Here is a 27,714-nt window from a genome sequence, read left to right as displayed (position 1 = left end):
TTTCCATATGCATGCATGTCACTTGATATGGGCAAGATGAGGCCATACAAAAGTTCTGTCTGTGATGTAATATCTATGACAGCCCATTCATATGTGCAGATTATCATAAATGCTGAAATCATCCAAATGTGACCAGCTGTGAGCTATATAGGCCTTGCTATAATGCTACAGCGACCAATCATTTTAAGAGTCACAGCATTTATCTTCCCATGCAATGTAAACAAGTCTAGTCACTTCCAGCACAGGCGGTGTTTTGATAGACACAGAAATTTAACCCCAAGACTTAGGTTAAGGTTTATGCTGTCTTGATATGCATTCTGTCAAATTCCAAGGTGTAGTTGGAAACCAAAATTACTTTAAGTGCTGCTTATTGAGTTTAAACACTGTTCTGTAGACTGGTTTTTTTACTATCCTCATTGCAGCGATGAATGCTGAACAGAAAAACTGACAAGCAGATGAAAAGACTAACAGAACCGAGGAGTCAGTGAAAGCAAGCTGGTAATTGATGGTCTGATTGAGTAGTCCAGGCTGTTAATAGGAACTGCAATCACAACAAATTGGCTTTGTGACCAGCCAAAAATAATCTGCTGGTCTCAGCAAAGCAAGCTCATTGAATTTCCCTCCACACGCCTAGGAACTCGTGCCAAACACAAGTATACATACCAAGAATTGTGGGTGGTTGTTAAAGAAAGTGCAGAGCTGCAAATCTTGCACACTTATGAGGAAATTATGCCTTTCGCTAAGGTTGTCACCTTTTGTTTCTGGCAGGTTTTGTGCCCTAAAGTGCTGCACATCTGACAGAAATTCAGTAGCTGCAGATTTCCCTGCAGGGATATGCAGGGATGGGGAAAGCTTTATTTGTTGAATTTCTGCCTGTTGGAACTGCATACTCTACCCTGCCAGAGAGAGAGGTGGTAGTCCCATTCCATTGCACTAAACAGACAACTACTCATTGTGTAACAAGAGCTACTTGGCTAGGAAAAAAAACAACACCCTGTGGGAATAGAATGGACAGCGGTTGACAAAAGGTCTGGATGTATGCTGGAAATCTTCAAGAGGGATATAAGTGGCATTCCATGGTAGACAGGAAATGGGACTTGTTTTAGTCTGTGGAAGGTGCCATAAACCAGTCTTCTCCAACCTGGTGCTCCCAGATGTTTTGGATGACAGCTCCCACCAGCCCCAGCTAGCATAGCCACTGATCAGAAATGATGCAAGTTGCAGTCTAAAACATCTGGAAGTCACCAGGTTGCTGTAGATAGGGCAGTGGGAAATGCTTAGCTACACTTTGATGTGCTCAGCAGCTGGATGGCACCCAAAACTTGTGGTTTGCCTAAACCACAAGTACTAATTATCAAATATCCAACTGGGAATGGCTGTTTGATGGCAAACATACTGTTTCCTGAGACTTCCCCAGTGGAAGGAGAAACAATCATGAATGAAAATGAACAGTAGGTTATGACTGTAGCATTATCTTTGCTGCCAACTCTGCTTTGTGATGCCATTCAGTCTGCTTGTTGATTTAGAGCAGTTTCTTCATTTATCACCAGCAAAGTGCTGTTCACCCTGTTGAGAAGTAACTTGTGCTATTTATGCAAGAATGCAAATGTAGACAGGAACTATTTATCAAGCCAAAATATTAGCTTTGTTTGGGACCATGGGAGTTAGATATTAGCCACACAACTGTAATTGCAAAAACCCACTGAAGAGCCTGTCTTTTTGAAATGATTGATGTTCATCATAAACCATAAACCAGCAGCTTGAGAAAGCTGGACCAAACCAGACACAGTCAGGAATACCACCTGGTCCCATGGTTGACAATGTAGCAGCAAGAGAGGAGCATTGAGAGAGTGGTAACTGCGGCAACAGGGTGTGCCATCCACTCGGGGCATAGGTGGGGCTGTGACTCCCCATTCTCCATTCCTTCCTGAAAATGGCTCTCACCTAAATCTAGCTGCTGCTGAATACCATAAACCAGGAGCTACAGTTCAACAATATCTGGAGGGACACAGATTAGCCCCCCGTGTCTTGAACTGAAAGTGTGCATTGGGGTAGTGAAGGTGTACTAAGCACTGTTCAAGGCAAGAGGAAGGCTGCTCTGGGTTCACATCCAGGGCTTGGCTGAGATTTGTGGGCCTACAAAGGGATAGATCTTCACTAGGACCTCTCATTGAGCCGACAGTTTGAAATACAGTGTCATAAAGAACAACTATGGGCCACCTAGAAGCTAGGTTCTTGCAAAAAATGTTGAGTAGACCTTGGTCGGATCGATGAAGGCACTCCTTGTGTTCTTGAACACATACTCACGATCTCTTAGCACTTTGTAATTGTGTCTTTAGCTCTGAGAAATCCTGATTATTCACTCTTGCTTTGCAAATTCAAAACATATAAGTAGACCACAGAAGAATTCTAGTAAAACCAAAAGCCAAACAAGTAGGCCACCACTAACTTAACACACCAACTGAGATATCTTTTGATGCTACTTTCATTGCACAAACTATTGTGTTCACTGGCAGCTCTTTCAGCTACAGGAGAGAATGAGCTGGCTTTGAATACGAACTTCCCAGGCTGAACCACAGCATAGGAGGGACACTGGCAGTTCAGCTGAAATTACCTTGCCTGCACTATCTTTGTGCTGTAGATAAAATAGCTCAGTCTCCAGGGAGTCTTCAATTTTTATACTTCTCCAGCATTACATTCGCTCTAAGAAAGAAAGCAAAGCACGATATACCCTTCTTTCCCATGAGATCACCTTCTGCCAGCACACTCCTGGATGCTATTTTGCTAATAAAATGCTTAGACAACCGTTCTCTCCCAGACCATTCTTGAGCCAGGCTATTCCTCAGTCATGTTTTGATATACACTCATTTCATCCAAAAGGAAGCTGTACAGCAGGGATCCAGCCTGCACAATGAGACCATCACACATAGTTTGCTGACAAAGACAGAAGAGGACACAAAAATCATGTGCAGCTTTACACATCTCATCTCACTTTTTGCATTGCTTCTTCCTGACAGCATTGCTATGCGCAACCAACTTCAAATGGTTCCACAGTTGCAACTTTCACTTGGGTTTGGTTTCCTTTGGAAAGGGGTCACTGGAGGCTTATGGCATTTGGTAAAAATATGACTTTATTGACAAATAGGCAAGTTGAGCATAAACTTAAACAAACCAAAAGACAGCCTAATCTACTGTTCCACTTCAGATTACAGGTATCCCCAGCCATCTTCTCTCTCCAAAACTGTACTTTTTGTCAGGAGCTCAGCCTACCCTCGAGAAGGACCCTGGCAGAGACACATGCCTGACTGGCATGTTCTCTCCCTCCTGGTCTTTCGTCCGGGAGCTTCAAAAACTTTCTTCTGCCTGAACATCACAGCGACCGATGCCAACAGACACCAGCACACTTAGGGATCTGCAGAGTCTTCACAGCTTGTGTGACAGACCTCAGCAACTCAGCATTTTGGCTAATCTACTTTATTTAAATATAAACACACACGGAGCACTGCAACATGGCTCCCTCTCTCTAGCACCAGACAGCAAAGAGAAAGAACAAAGGACAATAGTCCCACTTCACAGAACACAGTAACACAAACATCCTGTCTCCGTCACTTCCCACTTTTTTGGAGTCAAAACATACACCGTCATGTGACAGACAAAAAGCCCCTGACTGCAATCACGGAGCAGGAATTCTAACACTTTTGTTCCTGTCACACACCCTTAAGATTGCAGCATACCTTTGGATATGAACGGGATCCGTTCCAGAACCCTGTTCGCATCCAGAATCGAATGCAACCCGCATCTGTGCGTGCGCGGGTCGCCGCTTCTGCGTATGCGCGTGACATCATTTTGACCATCTGCGCATGCGCAAGCGGCAAAACCCGGAAGTAACGCATTCCGTTACTTCTGGGTCGCCGTGGAGCGCAACCCGAAAGCGCTCAACCTGAAGCAACTTCAACCCGAGGTATGACTGTATTTAACTAGGGAACAGGAGACTTCCGGGGTGGCGCCATCGGCAATGGCGGATTCCCTCTGATCTGGAGGGACTAGCTCCACGCGAAACGGGTCTTTTCTGCTATGGCGAAGCGGGGACCCTTTCAAAAATCACAGGCGGATGAAGCCTGTGACCATGGGACTCGGCGGGCACCCTTAGCGCCCCCCCAACCCGCAAAGGAACCCATTAACGGGCTCCGAAGCGAAGAGGGGGAAGTGGCGCGGTGCTGAGAGTCAACTGCTTCTTCCATGGAGCGAAGCCGCACAGCCATTGCCGGAGAGCGCTGCCTTTTTCCTGGGACAATTTGGCTTCTAAAATAATCACCCGTGAGTACTTAAATTTCGGACAATTGGACTTTAAATAAGGACTTGCGAGCAGAAAGGAAAATTGGACTTAAAAGTTTACTTCAATTTGGCACTGAAACGGGAAGGTCTAAACAGGAAGTCAGCCTTCCTTTTCTTTGTAGATAGATTAAAGCAAAGACAAGGCAAACTAGAGCTCAGAAAATCGCTTCTAAAAGATTAACTTTCATCATTTAAAATTGTTGAACCCCCTTCGGAAGCAGGAGAAGAGGGGGGATCTTTTTCGGACTGTTTAAACCTGCAGAAGTGAGTGTAAAGTAAAGTAACTTTCCACCGTCTTGATCCTGGAGCGGGATGTCAGGACTGACATTTTTTGAAGCTCATTGACCAGAGACAAACGTTTTTGACAGATAGCTAAAAGAAGAGAAACATAGTGATTCCACTGTTCCCCTTCGCATTTTAAAGGAACAAATATTGACAAAATATCTGAAAAAGGAAACTTTGTTGCTAGATTTGTCCTTAAAAGAAAGAACAAATAGAAGTTTTCTCCCTAGAGGGAGACTGTGAAACTGTAACCAATTCCAGGGAGCTTGCATCTGTTACAGATTACAATCGTGGGAATAGACTTCTGACCTTGTAGGACAATGTATTCAGAAGCTCTGTTGTGTGCTCTCTGTAAAACAAATGCCCTACTGGAACAGCTAAATGAGAAGACGGATTTGATGACTGATGCGATCAGAATTTTTGAACAGGCACTGGGAAACTATATGGAGCCCACCCAGGAATTAAATCAGGAGTGTGCCCCGACAGAACAGATGAGGGAAGAGGATGTTGCTGAATCTTGGGCGCCAGAGATGGAGGGAGCTGTGGCCCTGCAGGAACATGAGCTTTTGGATTTGACAAATGAACTTGGAAAAAGCCAGATTTGGAAAGATAAAGTTTGGACTGGTTTGGAAATGGGGGGTTGGATAGACCCCCCTATGCAGGGATGTTTGGACTTTTCAAGTCTGGCAATGGGCCGTGAGATGTTTGGGGCTGTGGGGGCTCTTAATTTTGGAGGGATTCTGAAACATGTTTTTAAATACCACATGGAGTTTAGTCTGGACTATGGAAAAGGGGCTGATTTGTTGAGAAGGGTCAAAAACATTGTCAAGCTGGAGTTCCCACGAGTGAAAGGAGAATATGAAGAAGAGCCTCAGAAGGGACATGGAAGGGACTTAAGGGCCTCGGATATAAGGTTACCAGGTTAATGCGCTAGATCAATGGGATAAAAAGGACTGACAAAACCCGGGACCTGGAGGAAGGGACGCTGGATGAAGATTGGATTGTTTTTATTTCTTTCTTTTTATTACTAGGATTGTTTTATAAAATTGATGAATGTTAGAAAAATGTTGGAACGAAATTACTTGGCTTTAGCAAAAATGTTTAGAGAATTATGTAAGAATATTATGGTTATGAGAAGTTGGTAAAAATAAGATTTAAGTTTTAAGTTTTAAGGTTCTTTACAGTAAGATAAGATGAAAATAGATTAAGGTAATGTAATGACAGAATATTATGAAATATGGAAAGGATTTGCTGCAACAATTAACAACTAGGATACAAAAAAAGGGAGGAGGAGGAGGTCAAAGAAAGACGGTAATGAAAGTTGAGGATTCGAGAATGATGGATTTGTTTTTGAGTGTTTGTGGTGTATTTTTGTTTTTTGAATTTGTATTGTTTGATGTGGTTTGTTTTTTATTTTTATTTTTCTGTTTTGTTCTGTTTTGTAATTTTAAAAAAATTTCAATAAATATCATTTAAAAACAAAAACAAAAAAAAACCTAGGGAACAGGAAATGTCTGGTTTTGCCATATTCAGAAGATACAGTGAAGATCCGGCTATGAAAGCAATCATCTAATGATTAGCTTCCATGGAAACACATCATGTAAATATCCCAGGCTGTTATTTGTTAAGTGCCAGAATCTGGCCAGGTTTTGGCCTAAAGCAACCCACACTGATAGCTCTATTCACATAAATGTGATAGTAAAACCCATTACAATATAATATCACCTATTGAAGCACCCCTTAGTAGAAATGACTGAGGGATTGCTTCAACGTGCCTCATTTAGAATACCTGCTACACTAAATAGGCTGGACCACTCTCCTTTTGTACTCTGGAATAATTTATACAACCAGTAGAATCCAATCTTTTTTGGACAGTACTGCTTCAGGAGAGGCTATTAAATGTACCCCCACATCAAAACCTTGTTGGCAGAAAACTTACTTGCTGGGGAGAAAGTTGAGCTTAATTTCATTCAGTGAGATGCACACACAGTGGCAGCAATGGATGTGGCACACTCCTTGGAGGCCAGATCTGCTGCTTCCTCGGCAGCCTCCCTCCCAATGCCGTCTCTACAGCAGGCTCTCTGCAGATCAGAGGCCCTGCTAGTCTCCCCCCAACCCAGGGAGGAAAAGGCAGGGAATGCCCTCTGGGGTCTCCTGGGCTCTGCACCCACGCAGGAGGATTCAGATCCGGCCCGCGATGACCTTTGATTCCTCGCCATGTTCTCAATGTGGAGCTTTATTCCCCTCTTGTTTCCCATCTTCACTCATCCTTTCTTCCATGGCAGGGGCCGGGAGCATTCTACAGTTCACCTCAGGTGCTAACATGTATTGAGCCATCCCTGATGTGTGGTGCAGTCCAGAAAAGAAGCCTGCCTTCTTGATCTGCTGATTCTATAAACTAGTTCTCTGAGTTGCCTTTAGGCAAGACAATTCTACATGACTGAGGGCTTGTCCACACACTCACTTCTCCCATGCTTTCTTGGCCTGCGTCTGAGTGGTTTTGCCTTTGCCTTGCCACTTTCCCCCAGAAAAATTGCTTTTTGCACTAAACTGGAATGAACGGCAATCAGTAGGAAACCCAGCTGCCATTTGTGTCAGTTCAGTGCTAAACCACGGGTTTTCCTTGGAGAAAGTGGTGGGGAAAACAGAAGTGTGCATGAGTCCTGAGTCTTAGGTTGTGTACACACCATTTACTCTGGCTCCAGTGCGCTCCCACCATGGGCACTTGGTCCTTTATAGACATGGTGTGAGCTACAATTCATATCTATTCTGCAGTTTCTTGATAAATAATGCTGTTTGATGTGCTTTTCCTCAAACCAGCTTCCATCCAGTTAGAAAACGCAAGTCGCAGGTAAGCTCCATTTGAGACAGCTGTTGCCTATGTGCATGCACAGATGACATCTTCATGACAGTTTGGAGGAGGGGCTGCAAGCGTGGAGGAACCGAGCAGGTGATGTGCCCCTTTCTTTTTCTTTTTTATGATGTGCCCCTTTCTGGTGTGTACAGCAACATGCAAATGTGACTTCAAAGGCAGCACGGAAAAGCAACCTTGCTGTATTTAAAGCAGCTAATGCGCACATAGCCTCAGCCATTTCTGTTGCTGCTTGCTGCTTTTGTTTGGAGCTATGGTGCATTCCAGTGGCCAATATGGTTAGCAGCAATGTGCTGCCTCTTGGAGAGGCTTAAAACGGTTGTAGTCTCAGTATTTCTGATGAAGGTCTATGGACAAGTCTAAGGAAGGCAGGAGTCCAAGACAAACTGAATGAAGGAGAAACGCAGAAGATCATTAGACATTGATAGAACAGGCAGAGACTAAGGGCAGCCGGTAATTGGAATCAATACATATTAGCATTTTAAAAGCCATAATTTCATAGCACTTCAATTAGGTGAAACTGAAGCAGGAAAGAAAACAGATTAGTTCATGAAAACAGATTAGTTCATGGTAAGATAAGGTTAAAATAAATTAAGGTTATTTAATGACAGAATATAGTGAAAGATGGAAAGGATTTGCTGAGATAATTAATAACTAGAATACAAAAAAGGGAGGTGTGAGGAGGTCGATGAAACAAGTTAATGAAAGACAAAGATTTGGGAATATTGGATTTGTTTTTAAATTTTTAGTTTATTTTTGTTTTTGATGTATTGTGTGTTTTTTTTTTTGGTTTTTTTGGTTTTTTTTATTGACTTGTATTGTTTAATTTCTCTTTTTGTCTACCTTTTTTCCTTTTCCTTTTTTTTCCTTCTCTAACTCTGTAATTTTAAATTCTCAATAAATATCATTTAAAAAAAGAAAAAGGAAACAGATTAGTTCAATCCACGGAAACATAGTGGATTGAAGATTGATGGGTAGAAACAGGCAGGTTGTGACAGTGTTGATTCATCTGTCAAAGTAAGCAAAGAGGAATCACATATTCAAAAGAGAACATTTGCCATGGCCTTAAAGGACAGTTTGTCTGTGGCGGGAAGGTAAATTGGATAGACCCAGAATGGCAGTTTTCAGGCCAAAGAAACTGATTAGCAGGAAGATGCAGAACAGACAAAAAAAAAGTACATATTCATGAAATGCATATTTAACTTTCGAAATTTGCATCCACAGCTTATGTTGTTGACAGTAACCTAGATTACTTGAAAAAGAATTAGTCAGATTAATGGGGTGATAGAACCTCTGTGTTTAAGTGCAGTGTACCTCTGAATATCAGGTGATGGAGACAAACAGCATGCCTATTACACTCACTTCTGGGAAGCCCACAAGCAAAGAAGGTGGGGTTCCCAGAAGCAAGTGTGCCTCTGAGTGTGCAAAGTATTTTTTTTTAAAGGCCATAACACTCACCTTTGAAACCCCCCCCCCCATTTTTACGGTTTTTATTTTAAAATATATGTTATCCTTTTCTAGTACAAAATCTAACTGATTAATACATTAACGTGATTAGCATCAGGATGGAAGAGGCAAAGTCAATTTTTCTTCTGATGATGCTATGATTTAAGTGATCCCTGTCTACCTACCATGAAGTCTACCTAGTTGCACCACTGAGGGAGGGACCATCTTGGTTTTCACATTCATTTAGGGCAGGGTGTGAAAAACCCTCAGCCCTCCAAGTAGAATGGTAGAATTGGAAGGGACCCTGAGGGTCCCCAAGCAATGCTGAATCCCATCATCCTTAGACATTGACTGTGCTTGTACTTGTAGTTCAGCAACTTCTGAAGGGCCAAAGATTCCCCACATCTGGTTTAGGGAAAAGCCTTCTCTCATCTAGGTCTCCCTCCCTATCTCCTTCTCTGACGTGTGTCTCAATTCTGATGCTCTTCTGCTCCACATCCTAATTAAACCGTACTTCACACACTTAAGAGTTTCTATTATTTGATGCCTCCCATTTGTGCATTTCAATCAACCTCCCCCAACCTTGTGCCCTCCTGGTGTTGTTGGACTACAACTCCCATAAGCCCAGACAGCATGTCTAATTGGCAGGAATGATGGGAGATGTTGGAGGGGTTTGTGCTGCTTTGGATTATTTGCTTCCGTTTCAAGGCACGATTTCCGCTACCTGCTTCCTCAACATTCTTGGACCCCAGCCTTGAGAGAGCAACTCATATTTGTTAGGAAGGCACTCTGCTTTGCTGTCATCCTGAGCATGTGTCTTGTGCCTAACTCTGCACACCGCTAGGCAGTCACACAGCATGTACGGTGGTACCTCTGTTTTCGTACTTAATTCGTTCCGGAGGTCCATTCTTAACCTGAAACTGTTCTTAACCTGAAGCACCACTTTAGCTAATGGGGCCTCCCGCTGCTGCTGCGGGAGTTCTTAACCCGAGGTACTATTTCTGGGTTAGCGGAGTCTGAAACCTGAAGCGTATGTAACCTGAAGCATATGTAACCCAAGGTACCACTGTATTGGAAATTTGCTTATCCTCATTACCCAAGAGGTATAAGGACTCTGGATGTACTGTATCAAATGCCTTATTCTGCACTTGACTCTTTGCCATATGTAGACCCCACAGGGGCTGGCCTCTTGTTTAGTTGTTCAGTAGCCCTGAGAACAAAAAGCAGCCTCGGCTGGTAAATTAGTCAATCATCATTTACATTAGTAAAGGTTAGGATCCCCACACCCAGGTCTGCACACTGAACCCCTTTTGCACCCAGCCCATTTGCATGAGATGTACCAGAACCTAGTCTTCCTATTCTCCTTCGTATATGGTGCCTTCCCCTTTCCACTCATCACCAATGCCTGAAATGTGTGTCCTCAGTGAGCTTCCTGAATGCACCTACCTTTTCTCCTCCTTTTTAAAAGAGCATGCAACTTCCATGATAGGTCACCCCTCTCTTCGTGAAACAGAGTCTCTTCTCCAGGAGACTATGCCGCTCAGTCTTGCAGTCCTCTCCTAGGACAGACTGCTCCATCCTCAGCTTGTTCCCACCTCCTCTGCCCCTTGCCTCCTCCCCATGTTTATTGTTTTATTTTGCTTTAGGTAGGACCCAAAGGCAACACAAAACCTTGTGCTCTCCCTTGAAGACATTTTCCTGTGTTTGCACCAAATTGTTTGCCCAAAGGCTTGCTTACCTTCCCAGAGCACTCTGGGCTCCTGTTTTTTGTTTTGAAAAATGCTTCCATTGATGGCACACTAACATGCATGTTTGTGTATAACATGTGACTGGGGATAAATTTAACACATTCCACCCCAATATACTGATAATTACATCCAGTACCTTTGGGCATTAGCATTTATTCCTGGCTGCTGCAGCTGAAAAGCTCTGGCAGAAAAGTTGCCCTCCCCCAACTCCAACTCCCATTTCAAATACTAAACCTGAGGCAAGAAGGAGCCTCACAAAATACTCATTTGTGATGACACCTGCTTCACCTGCCTTCTGAGAGCATCTTTGAATATATGGACGGATGAAGGGAGCCAAGGAAGGGGGCTGGTTCGTTCCTGGTCTTTCCCAATACAAATGTTGGCAGCTTCTGTATTCCCAGGACTATTCTGTTCTCCAGGTAAGAGTAGACATGTAATCAGGTTCTGTAATTAAGTTGGTGCCTTCTAGCAGCAAATGTTTCCCACTTACGAAGCACATGTGCTGAGGTGCAGCTTGAACATGGCCTACGAAATCCTAGAGAGACAAGAACATTAAGTAAACATTGTCTCTTGTTTCTTTGAACCAGACAACACTGCATCTTTTCCTTACAAATGAAAATTGCAGGAAGCTTTATATTTCACTCTGATGAAAATTAGATAGGACTGCAGATAGACAAACCAAATAGTTGTTTAATGAGAGGGGGTGTGCAGATCTGACCTCTGAGACTTCGTAGGGTCCACCCTCATGCTTTCTCTCGTATAAACCTGGTCTACTTTATTACTCTAGCAGTCAGTGGCTTTCCATGGTGTTGGACAGAGGCTTCTTGCAGCCTTGCTAGTTGAGATCCTATCTAGTTGAGATGTTGGGGCTTTAACCTGGAACAGCCTGCACACAAAGGATGCAATCTAGTATCAAGCTATGGCTCTTTTCACTGCACCCCCCTGCTCCTAAGGCCCAGTTTCCTAAGCTATGCACTCCTCTTCAAAATGCTAAGATAGATTCCTATCACACCTCTTTAAAAATCTTGGTGAACTTCTTCCCCATTCACGTTTTTAGGCTGGCCAAGACTCTTCTTCTGCCAGAAACATGAATGTTGCACAAACTGTGTGTTTGCCATAAGTATTCAGTTCACTTTAAAATTATTCCACAAAGGTCTGTAAAGTTGTGCTACATTAATTTGTGTATAGAATTTCCTCTGTGTATCATTTTAAGACATATCTGGAGTTCAGTTCCTAATGTGGAGGGGGGTTGGGTGAAAGGTGGAAAGTCTGGTGAAGAGAATAAAGTCTGGGTAGTACTTGAAGGTTTATCCCACAGAACTGTGAGGGTGTATTATGTTTTCAGTGTAATTTAAATGGCATTCTTGTTATTGGTTAAATGAAGCCGAGTTAGGTCCTCAGCCATCAGTGTGGAACCTGTGGCCCTTCAGATGATACTGGACTCCAGTTTCCACCAGCATGGCTAATGGTCAGGAATGAGGAGAGTTGTGGTTCAACATCTAGAGGGCTACAGGTTCCCAGCCGCTTACCTAGACAGTAAGTTGTAACTTGGTGCATTCAGTACACACAAATTATATAAGCACAGGAGTTCTCAATCACTGTGCAAAACACTTCTTTCTACGGATGTGTGTACACTGGATCAATTATTAAAGGGAGGAGGAGTGCAGGCTGCATGGGATTTACATATATCCAGCATCCAAATTGTGGAATAGCGGAGCAGAAAATGGGGTGAAGGAAAAAAGGAATCTCTCTCTCTCTCCTTTCTATTTATGAGCGTGATTCAGAGGAAGAAATGGGAAGAATAGCTTCAGGAGATGAGCTCCATCATGCCTCTCGCTTTGCTCCCCCCTTGCTAGTGTGGAAGGGCCAAAGATGCTCGAGATACTTGTTTGGACTTCTTGAGGAACACTGTGAGAAAAGGAAGCACACCCAGCAGAGCTCATGACAACTTCATACAATTGCAGGTATGGCTACCCATCACTCCCACTAATGGGGGACCAAAGAGAGTTTTCCTGAAGCCCAGTTTCCCAACACACAGTACATACAAATCAAGAATGGGATGGGTTTCTATATATAGATTGGTAGCGAGGACTTAACTTAGCTTCCGTTAGCACAAGTGAAGTGCAGTTTTTGGCAGTGCTTCATGAGACGCATCTGGCTATTATTTCAAGAATTACGCTTAAAAAAATTATTGGTTTTGTAAGAAAAAACACACAGGAAGCGGTCTCTCAATAGTGCTATTCATACAGCACGCTATTTATTTAAATTTTTTGTTTAGAACTTTCACTCACTGATTGGTAAAAGGGAGTGCTGATGTAGTGAGAAAAACAACCAAAATGGTCATGATAAATCATAAGATTTTACTATTATCTGGCACAATCTTTTTAAAATTAAAACAGACTTTGCTGACTTCTGAATCCTAAATAAATGTTATTCTTCAAAGAACCTAGCTTTTGCTTTTATGGAAGTGTTTGTAAGTAACCCCAAAAGTACGTGTGGCAGGCGGTGGCGGTGGCTGCTGCCATCCAAAAGGATTTAATAGCAGGTGTGGGAAATGTGTACTTAACAACAGTGTTTGATGAAGGAGACAAAGACAGCAAGAAGTCTAAGGGCATAGTCACATGGTGCATTCTCAGGTTTGTGTTGCAGGCCGGTTCACACATGCATGCTCAGGATGACCGCAACATTAGATGAAGACTTCAGAACTATGAATGGGCCTTCACAAATCAAGGACCACAGATACCTCCTCACTTTACTTCAGATTTAATGGCCCCAATCCAATTAAAACAAACAAGGCTTAAGTTAATTGTCACTAATTTGGCACAGGTTTCCAAAGGGTTGTCAGCTAGGCACTATGAGGTGTGAGTAATCCAGCAATAAGCCAAGTGGTACACATGAGCCCACAAACCTGCCCCTGGTTTGCTTTTCCAGGGCATCAGATTCACGGTGTTTGGTCCACACTGCTTTGCTGCTTGTTTGCGCCACAGACGGGGCAGCCACTGAGGATGCGTCTTCTCCCCTTTGCAATGCTGGCATGGAATTCTTCCACACCTCAAATACCCTGTTTCTTCTGAAACTTCTTCCTACAGCTTTATGTGAAAGCATAAAATTGGAAAACGTGGAGATTCTCATGCACTCAAATCCTCCAGCCCAATTCATACGCTTCCCGTTTGTTGCAAGGACCACTTTCATCTACTTAGACCCCAAACCACATTGATAACCTCCATCAATAGGAATCACATAGGCTAGAGGAATGACATAATTACTTTCCAAACCAGTAATTGCACCTGCAATCTTTTACTTTTTACTGATGCTATTGCTGCACTGTGGAACACAACCATGCGGAAGGAGCTTTGATGGCAGGGAGGCAATGTACACACGCCAGGCCTAAGTGGTGGAAGAATGGGAAGGGGGCAGGATTCCTTTAAGGAAAGTGTGCCACAAGTCCAGTCCAGAGAATGAGAGAATACTAGTTTTGTGTGCACTATAGCACATGGACACAGATACCCAGCCCACTATTCCACCAGGTCCTTCACTGTAGGTTTTCCTCTGGTGTCTTGATCCAGGGCAGCAGCAGTATAACAGGGCAGAGGCAGACTGGAGACCCCAGGTTTGTGCTCCCTTGCCTGCCCCCCATGTAGCACCTTTGCCCCAGGCTGGCCTCTGATGGAATGGTGTTGCTTTCACGGGTTTGACTGGCAGCTGGTGCAACCTGCCCAAGCTCCACTGAAGTCTGTGGAATAGACAGAGACACTTTCCCACAACTGAGGTTCAGTGGTATTACCATTATCTAAACCACGATGATCCATCCCCCCCCCATGTGTCCCTCCTATGTCATTCTGGTCTGAGGGGCATTCTCTTTATCTGAATTTCTAGCTGCTCAAGAATTTCATATGACCCCCTCGCACCCTTCAGTTATCCTGTGTTCCTAAGCACAAACTAGGATTCTTATCAAGAGTGCTTCAGACAAGGCTCTGCCTGCTCACATCCACATTGTACCCTGATGAACTTGAGCAGCTCTGGCTGAAATCAATGAAAATCCCATCAGAATCTGACTCAATAGACTCCAAAATTTGGTCCACTATATTTTCAGGGCTGGCTGTAGGGGCTATGGCAATCAAGTCTGAGTCCCTGGCCAGCTCAAATGCTCTCTTTTGGTCATCTCTTGCGTAAAAGAATCCCTTCTGTTGCTCAGGTGCATTGAGGTTGCTGGGGCACTGCGCTGAGCTGGCAGAAAGCCTCTCTGACTCTCCTGACTGCGAATTCTTCATGGTGATCATGGAGGTCTTGGAACCACTGTCTGTGATGGTTGTGAGGTTGGAGTAGCCCTGCATCTCTGTGCAGGAAGTCATTTCGGAAACAGAGTGCCTTCGGATGCCAGTGCCATTGGGGGCCACGCCCTCCGTTTCGTACTCAGCTACTGGAGTCAGCAAAGGATTGTTGTAACTTTTGGATCTCACCACAGGGTTCTTGGTCATGATGTCCCCCGATTTGGATCGCCGGAAGAAACGTTTTTCTGTTAACAAACATGAAGACCAGTTAAAACCTGTACACAACCCTACGCTTTTCTTGTGAGTATCGTTACCATCACTGCTACTACCACCATGAGAGGCCTGTGGTCGAGGACTCTTCCCCTTTTCTTCCTCACTCTTCAAACCCATTCTTTCCTAAACTTGCCTGGCCAGGTTCAGACACTTGGCTGTATGTGCTTGATGAGTTGCCATTTCAGGTCTCTGCCTCCTTCCCTTCTTGGCCTCAGCATCTTCTGCTTCCCTCTCTAGGGCATGTGCAGCAGCAGCAACAACAAGAAAAACCTTTCTGCCCCCCCCTCCCCGGCATTATGGCAGATCAGCCTGGAGACGGCCACAGCATCTCACAGTGCCTTACAGTATAGATTATTTGGACACAGAGATCCCAAATTGGATGGGGGGGAACTGTGTGTTGAGATTCCTGCATTGAGGGGGTTGGATTAGATGACCCCAGGGGTTCCTTCCAACTCTACAATTCCATGACTCTAGGCCTTCTCAGACTAAGGTCAAGCGATCTCTCAATCAGTTTCAGAGAATTTTCTAACTTCTATTATTAATTTCCTCTTTGGGGAAAAAAGTATATTCAGGCCTGTTCTTCCTTGAAGAGCTTAGGTGAGTGAGATGACAGTGGTCACAACTTTCAGGCAGCTGAGGCTGTTCAGCTGAGTGCTGTTTCATCAAAATAGCCACAAGGAGGCAGCAGTTTAAAGCTGTCACATGCAAAGGAGCAAATACCAGCTCCTTCTCTTGCAGATGAAATTATTTTCAAAAAGGGTATAGAGTAACCAGCATCTTTTCCATAACCAGAATCTGCCTTTAAATAGAAGAACTGACATAGAAGCCCTTTTCTTTTTAAGCGTCTTTTACTTCTTTCTGCATCCTGTCTAGCTAGGATGTTTGTAGGATTATTTCTGTAAATTACTTTGGAATCTGTCTTAACAAATGATGGCAAATAAGAAAAAAGCCGATGATGTTGTAGATTCACTTTTCTGACTCTTTTTTATGTATCCCTAATATTTACCTGACAATCAGTGGCAGAAAAGGGGAAAAGGAAATGCAGCAGCGCTACTGGTTTGCCATGTCAGAGGTCACAGCCCCCACCTGGGGGGTAAAATTATTATGGAAACTTTGTCCAACAGACAGCTTCCCAAACTCGCCCCCGTCTGAGAGCAGGGGAAGTGTCTTGTGGAAAAGAAGGTTCATTTCCTCTCAGGCTTCTCTCAGTCCATTGCTCTTCATAGGCTGGAAGCACTCTGCATGTCTGAACCACGGAGGCACCGCAGTGCCATTCTCACATCCTTCTACCAGTGTCAGAAAATATCTGAGGCTCTTTTCCAGCACCCACTGAATGTTAGCCCTAGTTTGGCATGAGGTTCTCTAGCCTACCCTACTCTACCAACTTGAAGTTGGGAAACCTCTGGCTTGGTCCTGGGCCAAGTTCATGGAGTGAGATTTTACGATGCATATTTTGCTTACCTCAGACAACCTCTGCCGTCTTCCAGCAAAGAAGTTGCATTGGCACAAAGGCCTGCCCCTAGTTTATCATCCAAGCGAAATCTCTTAGGTAAGCTGGTTATGGAGGACATTTTACACAGATGCCTAACTTTGGTATAGTTGTGCAGTCCCAGCCAGAAAATGATACCATCTTTTGTGGACAAAAAAGCACTTCAACAGACATATTGTGTTTTAGAAGACGGTGTGAACGTTACCTAAAATGCAGGATGAGTGTGGGATAGGCCCATCGCTGGAATACAAGCCATAGGTGCCCAAGTAAGGAGAAACAACCTTCTGCAACAGGTTTTCCAGTTTCAAATAGTCTTCGGTCACCCCTTTTGATTCATGAACACCCTGAGAAACACATGGGGGGGGGGAGGAAACACAAACGTCAACATTTCAGACTTAAGCTATCAATCATTGCAAAGCGAGGCTGGTGTACTTAATTGCTGTCAGGGACATGCATTGTTTAATTACAACTTGTGTGTCACATTCTGCAGGATTTGAATGAGAAACCTTGTGGATTCTGTTCTGGATCCTTGTGATCCTCAGATGAAGGGCGGGATAGAAATTGAATGAATGAATGAATGAATGCTGGTGCGGGAAATGAATGGAGGGAGGAATTGCAAACAGTTCCAGCCTGGTCTGTGGATTGCGGTCAGCCAATCCCTTGTTTCTGCTTGATCTAAATCTGCACTCCCTAGTCTTGACACAATAGCTCAGTCAGTAGAGCACGAGACTCTTAATCTCAGCAATGTGGGTTTGAGCCTTATGTTGGGCAAAAAGATTCCTGCATTGCAGGGGGTTGGACTAGATGACCCTCGTGGTCCCTTCCTACGCTACAACCCTGTGGTTCCATGACATTCGTAGCCAAGATAGTGCAGCGGCACTGGAGTCCTGGTTAAGGGCATGAGAGGCCCAGGTCTGAATCCCCACTAAGCCACGATTCTCGTGGGGTGATTTTGGAGCAGTCCTTTCTCTCAGCCTACTTTACCTCCTACGGCTGTGCAAGGGTAAAGAGGGGGAGGGGGAGTACCATGTCTGCCACCCAGAGCTCCTTGGAAGGAACACATGTTCACAAACTCACTCACACAAGAGGCCTCCATCTTGTAGATAAGCCCATGTTCCAGCCCAATAGTCTCATTGTGTAGGAGACAACCCTATATTCCAGACACTTCCCACATTTTGTACAGAATGCAATGCCCCATCATGATTCTCAGGACGTTGCACTATTTCCATGGACCACTAGGTGTCAGTGCAATGCAAGGGTTTGGGTTTGTGCTAATTCGGATAAAGTTATAACCGTAGAAATCCTCCCTCCCAGTTATTAGCTAGAGCAAAGTTTTTTTTACTTGTGGCAACCATATTAAGGATGTCAATTTTACATTTTCAGGGATGCCCTGAAACACTTCCAGTAAACTAAACAATTATTTTGTCTTATTCCTTTTTGTGAAGATCAGTAGTAAAGTGAGATAATCATAGAATTGCAGAGTTGGAAGGGGACCAGAGGACCACCGAATCCAACCCCCTGCAATGCAGGAATATGCAGCTGTCTCATACGGGGATCGAACCTGCAACCTTGGGGTTATCAGCAGCACACTCTAACCAGCTGAGCTATCCTGCGCCTTTAACAGCAGCCTGACATGCAGAAATGAAGTTGGCAAACCTTTTCCCAGCCCAGAGACAAAAGGAGGGGAAAAGCTTTCAAAAAGAGTCACAGCCTTTCTTGTCTCGTCACAATCTATTGCCACAACCACCTGCACAATTCCTTTCTGGCCAACTATTGTCGTAGATCTTCCAGAATTTCCTGGGAATGGATTGCTCCTCTAAAATTGTAAATGTGGAAAATTTGTAGCCGTTTGTATATACATACATAAGCACCCCTTGCAAGTTGTTTAACGGTGCCAGTGCATGTTTCCCCATGATGACTATTTCAGGTCCAACTGCCGCAGACTCTAAATGAATAATGTGGACTTTTAAATCCAGAAACTGAGGGATTACCTCAGGTCTGTAAATAGCCACTTGCCAGGTTGTTTGTACCAAGGAAGAATCACTGAAGCTGCAGAGATAGCTTTCAAAGTGAGAGTTGGTTCCACTTTACTTAGGGAAATCTAAGCAAACGTTTTCCCTCTTTAATGTTTTATTGATTCTTTCACACAATGTGGCAACAGACTTGCAGGTGATAAGGAGCTGTAACAAGTGCCTTAAATGTGCAATGAAAACACTCACAAACCGTTTACAGCTATTCAGAATGATAGCTCTGTTAAAAACAAAACACACATGCATCATTGCTGTGGAATAAAAAGGTAAAGGTACCCCTGCCCCTACGGGCCAGTCTTGCCAGACTCTAGGGTTGTGCGCTCATCTCACTCTATAGGCCGGGAGCCAGCGCTGTCCGCAGACACTTCCGGGTCACGTGGCCAGCGTGACAAGCTGCATCTGGCGAGCCAGCGCAGTACACGGAACGCCGTTTACCTTCCCGCTGGTAAGCGGTCCCTATTTATCTACTTGCACCCGGGGGTGCTTTCAAACTGCTAGGTTGGCAGGCGCTGGGACCGAACGGGAGCGCACCCCGTTGCGGGGATTCGAACCGCCGACCATGCGATCGGCAAGTCCTAGGCGCTGAGGTTTTACCCACAGCGCCACCCGCGTCCCTTAGCGCCACCCGTGTCCTGTATTCCTGTGGAATACAGGAATGATAAAAAATACCTGTAATCTGCTATATATAGTTTTACTCCCCCCCCCCACCCCAAGCTGATGTTTCGTCAGAATTAGAACTTGCTAGGTCTCATAGTTTAACTGGAAGCCCCTAGACTTTAGCTGCAGGTCAGGGGGCCCAGCAGGAAGGAGTTAAATTACTCTACCCAAATGCAAAGTGCTGCCTCCCCAAGTCCTTTGCTAGACACAGTTCTATGATCTGACCTGATCTCAGATAGGCTGCTTGGAAGTTTTGCAGAAGGCAGGGCTCACCTGCTTATTCTCTGCCAGTTGCTTTATTTAGTAGGGGAAGTCAACAGCTTTCTGGTGCCTGAGGCGGAAAATCTCAAAGACATACTAATACCAGGCATACCAAATCAGTCCAAGACAGCTTTTTCTAACCAGCATTAGCTCTTTATTTATTCAATATCATTTTTATTCTTCCTTAACACGTGCATGTACACAGAAGGCATTGTATCTAAAAGTATAAAAGCATAAGAGACTATGCCAGATTTAAAAACCACGGAGTCAAAAACTTATAGCGGCTCATGGAAAGCTCACCTAAAGCAAAATGGCCCTGGCTGAGGTTTTTGCCAGTCTTGTGATACGAGACCTTAAACTGGGATGCCAGGGGCTGAGATCTTCTGCATTCAAACCACAAGCTCTGCCCCTGGTGTTTTCCCTAAAACTTGCCTTATACTGCGTCAGACCACTGGGCCAGCAAGCTCAGGATGATGCACTTTACACCTTGTTAATTTAGAGATGGCTGTGACCCTGACCGCCCTGGGCTGACCCCCTGCAATGCTGGAGTCTCAGCTATGGCATCCATGGCAGATAGGGCACAATGTCACAGGAAGTTCTCCTCTGCAAGTTCCACTGAAATGTAGCTGCACAAAAGAAACAGCTCCAAAAGCTTAAAATCACTATTTTGGGGGGAGATTTCCCCAGAAAAGCTCTACAATTTGGCAACCCTAAGAATTAACAAAGCTATGCTAGAAGCTTTAGAAAGCACGTTTAAAGAAAAAACCACCAATGTACATATTTCTACACACCTAGGGAGTCCCCCGAGCATGGGCACGCCCTTATTTTTGGGTGGCCCTGTTTCACTTCCAAACTGAGATGTGCTTAGCTACCTGAGTTTAATGTGTGTATATCTCCAAGCAGGAAGCGGAGGGATTGGCAAGAATCTACTTTAAACGGCTAAGTTTGGCTTCCTTAAGTTTCTTTGAAGAGATATCCTATGCAGTGCTTTGAAGAAGTATGAATGCTGGCTTGACTGCTGTCGAGTGCTTATGAGGATAACACCCTCCCACCCTTTCACACCTATGTTCCAGGACTAAAACATTCATGAGTTTTTCATTTTGATGGATTTCAGCTTTCAAAGGCATTTCCACAGCCTTATCCTCTGTGAATAACTAAATCAGTTTGACTGGTTTTTTTCTTGCTTTTGAAGTATGACTAAAGAAGCGGATAGGAAATCTCTGTAAGGTTGTAAAGAGCAACTTTTCTGGTATCTTAATAATTAGGCTACTGCCTTTTAAGCTAACACCATCAATTATTTTTATTAAGAATACAGTGATGTTTGCTAAGGGCAAATTCTTGTCTGTCACATAGAAGCCTGGGTGTTATTGAAATATCCAATACATGCTACTATTCATAGAGGTGTACATTTAAAGGCACAATTTCCTTGCAGCTGATTCTCCATGGTGTGTTCAACCCATGCGACTTCCACAATGACTTGGGAAGTGCATGTTTAAAATTACATTAATGTCCCTTTAAACACTCAGGGCCAAACCACGCAAGGCACCACACATGAAAATAAATGCTTAACATTGAGGCACCAATAGCAGATTTTTTAAAAAAAGATGCATAGGGTACCGTGGGACCACAGTGCACCCGGGAGTCCTAACCTTTCCTCCTGATGTCATGATCCTGATGAAAACTGCCACCTACACCTTACTGTTGGTGTCAGTGGGAGTTTCCCCTGCCCAAGGCTCACAGCAGCAAGGAAAGGGCTGGGATCACTGGGATCAGAACTTGTAACAGTTAAACTTCCCCTGCCTGTGAATGGGCAGAGGAGGTTCTGGTTCCCTTCTGTCTGGTGGAGAGCTTTGAAGTCATTTGTTGCCACCTAGTCCAGTTACATTGGATGAGTTTCAGTTAGTAAGGCCCAAGGACATGGACAAGGTACCATATTTCTCGCTCTATAAGACGCACCAGACCACAAGACGCACCAAGTTTTTGGAGGAGGAAAACAAGGAAAAAAATATTCTGAATCTCAGAAGCCAGAACAGCAAGAGGGATCGCTGCGCAGTGAAAGCAGCAATCTCTCTTGCTGTTCTGGCTTCTGGGATAGCTGCACAGCCTGCATTCGCTTCATAAGACGCACACACATTTTCCCTTACTTTTTAGGAGGGAAAAAGTGAGTCTTATAGAGCAAAAAATACAGTAAATATGCATAGGTTTGGGCTAGTAAATTTATATGACAAAAGGTTATTATAGGATGACCTCTCCATTAAGAAGTTTCTTGCAAAAAAGCACACCTTGACGTGTGCTTTATATATTGTAATTTTATGTTGTGAACTGCCCTAAGATCCAAGGATGAAGGGTGGTGTTCAAATTTAATAGATAAATAAATACATTTCCAGTTTATGGCTTCATGAAATAGCCTCTGAAGGGGAAACAATGCCTTGAGGTGTCATTAGCTTGGTATGAGTGACTACAACCTCAGCCCTTCCTCCTAGGAATGAGCTCAGGATCGGGGTGAGATTTCCTTATTGTACAACTAGCACTTTCCATCCTCTTGACTTTCAGTGCTGTCGGGGGACTTCTGTGGCTGGCTATGGAGCTGGAAATTGCCCTTGGAAGTGGAATCTGTTCCAGCTTGACCTCGTCCTCTCCTGAGCTGTTCCTGGCCCACTTCCAGGCATTCACAATGCAGGATTCTTGCATTCTTTTACACTGTGAACAGAGCTTTCAGTGTTCTCCAAGCATGTTATCTATAATCAGGGTTTACTCTGATGCCACCGGTGACAGGCATCTTCATTGGCCTAATGGGAAAGAACTCTAGCTTCGTGTTCTGCCTTCATTCATGCCCAGTTGCACAAACAGCCCTTGCTATTTAATACAAGGCTCAGTTAGCATAGGAGAGCATTCAAAATTAGGAACTCCCATGTGCAGTCTGAAATAGTACAGAACATCCTACCACTTCAGGAGTGAATCCCACCTCCTCCTGTTGCAGGTGGCCCCACCCAAAAAGGATGTTGTTGGTATAGTATGGAACAGGAAACTTTGACTGAAATTGAACTGTGAAACTAAAAAATGTAACTTTTATTAACTCCTCCATTAGGATTTACAGAAGAGTCACCACCATAGTTTTCTCCATACACAACACTGAACACAATTGTGGTAGCTGCTGACATGACATTTCTCCCTGATAATCTTATGAAGCAGAGGCAAATACATACAAAGGGCCCCAAAAAGCTTTTGATATGGTCTCCCCTCTATTACAGGCCACACACAGCTGTTTTAAAAGTACAAGCCTACAACAACGACAGAGCCCAGTGTTGGTTGCAATAAAGTTCTCCTCCTGACACCAGGCAAGATAAGAGCAGATCAGGAGTAGCTCGCTTGCCATGCCTGCCTGCCTGCCTGCGTGGTATGCCACCATATAGTAAATGGCCTCCTATGTCCACATTTTGTTGTTCATGTAAAGGTAAGTAAAGCAGAGGAACAAAAGAGCATGGCCTTCCTGTAGCCATTTGGCTTCCTTTAATCTAGGGGCCAGGTATGGTCAGTTTCTGTATTCTCTACAAAGTGGTTTATGAGACAAGTGTATTTTCTGTGATAAAACCAACTTTATCACTAACCAACTTTTTCTGTTTGCAAACCATCCCTTCTCTGATTAAAGATAAAGGTAAAGGTACCCCTGCCCGTACCGGCCAGTCTTGACAGACTCTAGGGTTGTGCGCTCATCTCACTCTAGAGGCCGGGAGCCAGCGCTGTCGGCAGACACTTCCGGGTCACATGGCCAGCGTGACATTGCTGCTCCGGCGAACCGGCACCAGCGCAGCACACGGAAACGCCTTTACCTTCCCGCTAGAAAGCGGTACCTATTTATCTACTTGCACTTAATTGTGCTTTCGAACTGCTAGGTGGGCAGGAGCTGGGACCGAACAACGGGAGCTCACCCCGCTGCGGGGATTCGAACCGCCGACCATGAGATCGGCAAGTCCTAGGCGCTGAGGTTTTACCCACAGCACCACCCGCGTCCCTCCTTCTCTGATTAAGGTAAAGGTACCCCTGCCCTTTCGGGCCAGTCTTGCCAGACTCTAGGGTTGTGCACTCATCTCACTCTAGAGGCTGGGAGCCAGCGCTGTCCGCAGACACATCCGGGTCATGTGGCCAGCGTGACAAGCTGCATCTGGCGAGCCAGCGCAGCACACGGAACGCCATTTACCTTCCCGCTGGTAAGCGGTCCCTATTTATCTACTTGCACCCAGGGGGTGCTTTCGAACAGCTAGGTTGGCAGGCGCTGGGACCGAACGACGGGAGCGCATCCCGCCGCGGGGATTCGAACTGCCGACCATGCGATCGGCAAGTCCTAGGCGCTGAGGTTTTACCCACAGCGCCACCCGCGTCCCACCTTCTCTGATTACTTAGTAGTAATTCTTACATCATGGGCCACCACATACATGGGTTCTGGCTGCGCTGTGTGGTGCGGGTGGTAATAATGGCATCTTGCCCCAAGAATCAACATACACGATGCACTTCTCAATGAATGGCTTCTTGCCACACGGAGAGTCACCAAACGGAGTAAACGAAAGCATCTTCTAAGAGGGGTCAACACCAGTAAGTCCTTTTGAACAGTTTGTTACGCTAAAGTCATGCACAAACACAATTTATATATTTGAGAAAAATCCGTACCTGTAGGATAAGTAACATCTGAATAATGGAAGGAGGAACCCTCGCTCTGGAACGGGACAAGGCATCTTCCAGTTTAATATTGAGAGTTATAATATTCCTGAAGTGCAGCAGAGACAGTTGTCGGACAGAGGGCTCCTTTCCCTAAAGAGACAATTGAATGAAAGTTGTTTTCAACACTTGTCGTTTGCTTGCTTTCAGATTTATTTGTGGAAGCCAGTTAAGCCTGCTTAAGTCCTTTTGATTTAATGGAAGATTCCCTAATTTAGTCTCAGCAGTAAGGAACACAAACTTTATGTACAATCAGGACAAAATGGAGATTCATAAGCTGAAGAACAATGAACAGGTTCTGCCTTTATAATATTCCAAATAATTATGGGGAAATTACCATAGGAACCTTTGTGATGGTATTTACTTTCATTTTTAAAATTTATATAATCCATCAAAATGGCTGATTTCTGCCATATATGTTTCATAATGTAAAAATTAATGCAAAGATGATGTAAAATATCAAGACTGGTTATATCAATTCCATTTCTAGTTTTCAATTTTTGGGAGGGCATATGAATTATGGAGCAATCCCCCCCCCCCAACTATAATTTCAGCCACAAGAAATACATTGGCTCCCAGTACGTTTCCGAGCACAATTCAAAGTGTTGGTGTTGACCTTTAAAGCCCTAAACGGCCTCGGTCCAGTATACCTGAAGGAGCGTCTCCACCCCCATCGTTCAAGCCTGGAAACTGAGGTTCTCTGAGGGTCTTTTGGTGGTTCCCTCACTGACAGAAGTGAAGTTACGGGGAACCAGACAGAGGTGCCCTCCCTGCGGAATGTCCTCCCTTCACATGTCAAGGAGACCAAGAACTACATAACTTTTAGAAGACACCTGAAGGCAGCCTTGTATAGGGAAGTTTTTAATGTTTGACATTTAACTATGTTTTTATATGTGCTGTAAGCTGGTCAGAGTGGCTGGGGAAACCCATTCGGATGGGTGACGTATAAATAATAAAATTGCTATTGCTGCTGCTGCTGCTGCTACTACTACTACTACTACTACTTTGGGTAAGAGTTTGGTTAAGGAGATGGATATATATAATAATAAATATTTGTTTTTGTATGGAATGTGATGACATTGGAAATGCAACAGAAGTATTTTGGGCCCTCCAAAAGTTATTGTCCTGATCTATTAATCTTTAGTACTTGACTTTCTGTAGTTCTATAGAAATCCTATAACTGACTAATTCTATGAAAATTTCTGCCATTATAATCTGGATCATTTTATGTGGGGATATAGGTTTATTGAAATAATATTAATCACAGTGGTGAATTTAACTCATGTTTCTTAGGATATTGTATTTAGGAATATTTTGTTTTCAAACCTCTCTAAAGTTACAAACTTCTTTGACACTCCTCTTAAGTTTCGAAAGTGGTTTGTGATAGTCATAGGACTGATGAGTGGTGGTGTAGAAAGCTAATCCCCAAACCTCATAACTCCAAATAGCCCATGGAAATGCAAAACAAATCAACTGATTCTCTGGATCCTAGCCAGTTATTTTGGAGGTACTGGACACATCTAGGCTGAGAAAGTGGTGGGACTTTTTGAAAGTTCAAGCTATAATTTTCTAGTGACACTCTGAACATCATGCTATGAAGAGAGACACACCTACACAGGCACTTCTCCGTAATGAAAACACCCCCCTCCATGTGTTTGGCAGAAGTATTTCCTCATCTGTTGTCCCGCTGTGATATCTGGCTCTTGGCTGATCAACCTGCAGAGTCGCTTCTTCTGGTTTTTCCTGATTCTAAAGTAACAGAGCAATATTTTACCTGCACAGGATAGAATATAGCCTGAAGCATGGGCAGGACATCACTGAAAAAGAAATCCCACGTTTCAGCCAAGGTATCCAGAAGTTTCTGTCCTACAAATTAGGAGGGGAGGGGGGAGTTAGTCCAAGGGCTCATACTGAAGAGTTCTTTTTAAAAGGGTATTTTGTACAAAGGTGGAAAAGCAAACTACCAAATATATGCATTATGTGCCACATCAGAACTGTGCATACGTTGAGCTTCTTGTTTCTTTAAAATACATGCGAAGGAGGGAGCTCTTTTCCATTTTCCCTTTGCATACATTTGAAAGACAAACAGCTAAACACACAGATGAGCTTTGTGCGTACAACCATTTAGTTTGTGGGTACCGTGATGCATGAGATGGATATGGCATACTCACTGTAGAGTCTTGTGTTCATACCACTGGGAATCTCCTTCAAACATGAAAGTTCATGCAGAGATACGGGAGATTTATTTGCTGTGCAAACTGTGAATCAGGCTTAATAAGAGCAAGTCCTGCCTCTTGAATCAGGTAGATTTTGTTCAAGCTCCATTTGGTGAGGCTCGAATGATTTTGTACCAGTTCAACGAAGTGTGCATGAATTAACGACTGTTTGTGTGTACCCTCCTTTTTAAAAAGCAATAAAACCAAGCCCCTGAAGGGCAGCTGATTAACACCCTCTCCTAAATTAATAGGATTTGAACATACTTTTTTCGCAGGTGTGTGAGGGGAGGGGAGATTTATGTGCAGCCCCAGATATGTGCAACCCCTGAGACACGCCCCCCCCGCTGCGCTTTAAAGTCCCAGAGAATGGCCTTAAGTCACAGAATGGAGTTCCAGTGCAGAAGCTAAGTAGACCTGGCCCTGAGCACTGCCTGGACGGGAGACTGCCAGGGAAACATATGGAAATGGCTATGAGCTCTTTGACAGAAGAGTGGAGTCTAAGGGAAGGAACATTCTCAGTGAATTGGCTTCTGCAGTTTTTCACTGATGTTCACAGGACTATTTAATCATAAAGAGGTTTATAATTTGAGGCAAAAGGTAAACAGCCACACGGGAGGCTGCCGTTTCCTCAGCTGATGTGCCAGACCAACTTCATTTCCTTGTTCAGCAGGCAGGAACATTAAACGACTGCTGGGGCCGAAGCAGGCTGTTGTTCTGGTCTGAAGCCAGTTGAAGAAAGAGTTTTGATTTGGATGCGCTTTTGGATCAAGCTCCGCAGGCACAATTGATGCCTCAATTACCTTCATAAAACCGGATCTTGTCCCTCAGGATCACCATGCCTTTTGTAAGCAGCTGGTTCTGCAAATACAACATAAAACAACTTTCCATTTATGTTATGCTGCTTCCCTTGAATCATTGATAGATTATTACTTCCATATTTTAACCACAAGGTATTTTGGTTTTTTTTTAATGGCAGTTCATTAGAGGAGGGTTGCTCACAGCTTCTACTGGGCTACGTGAATAGTAATTGCAATGTATGGGATGTCTCATCTTAATATTTATGATGCTGTGAAAGCAGGAAAATTAAACCTGGAAACAGACAATATGCAAAGAAACTAGAA

The 27,714-nt window shown here is 44.1% G+C and overlaps 1 protein-coding gene and 2 long non-coding RNA genes across 9 annotated transcripts in view; 1 reads left to right on the top strand and 2 right to left on the bottom strand.

The window, feature by feature from the left end:
- Window positions 1-27,484, top strand: part of LOC308477273 — a 33,375-nt gene extending 5,891 nt beyond the window's left edge. For 3 of the 4 annotated variants that reach the window (XR_013986428.1, XR_013986429.1, XR_013986430.1), the window contains 5 exons: window positions 423-498; window positions 7,449-7,567; window positions 11,741-12,647; window positions 24,069-24,254; window positions 24,528-26,145. This is a non-coding gene — a long non-coding RNA (uncharacterized lncRNA). Of the gene's footprint in view, window positions 1-422; window positions 499-7,448; window positions 7,568-11,740; window positions 12,648-24,068; window positions 24,255-24,527; window positions 26,146-26,868 lie in introns of those variants that run through there. The other variant, XR_013986427.1, reaches the window with a different exon arrangement.
- Window positions 12,910-27,714, bottom strand: part of PRR5 (proline rich 5) — a 70,497-nt gene continuing 55,692 nt past the window's right edge. For all 4 annotated transcript variants that reach the window (XM_081005645.1, XM_081005647.1, XM_081005646.1 and 1 more), the window contains 5 exons: window positions 27,394-27,451; window positions 26,152-26,243; window positions 24,330-24,470; window positions 16,922-17,060; window positions 12,910-15,199 (listed from right to left, as the gene is read on the bottom strand). In XM_081005645.1, coding sequence (XP_080861771.1) covers window positions 14,646-15,199; window positions 16,922-17,060; window positions 24,330-24,470; window positions 26,152-26,243; window positions 27,394-27,451 — 984 coding nt within the window. In that variant the 3' untranslated portion in view covers window positions 12,910-14,645. The remainder of the gene's footprint in view (window positions 15,200-16,921; window positions 17,061-24,329; window positions 24,471-26,151; window positions 26,244-27,393; window positions 27,452-27,714) is intronic.
- Window positions 22,705-24,182, bottom strand: LOC308477304. The gene is made up of 2 exons (XR_013986467.1): window positions 24,049-24,182; window positions 22,705-23,298 (listed from the first exon to the last, which is right to left on the bottom strand). It is a non-coding gene; the product is annotated as an uncharacterized lncRNA (long non-coding RNA).

The sequence above is a fragment of the Podarcis pityusensis genome, assembly GCF_964106645.2.
Source record: "Podarcis pityusensis genome assembly, chromosome: 5".
NCBI classification, from domain to species: Eukaryota; Metazoa; Chordata; class Lepidosauria; order Squamata; family Lacertidae; genus Podarcis; species Podarcis pityusensis.
This window is presented reverse-complemented; position numbering and strand designations above follow the sequence as displayed.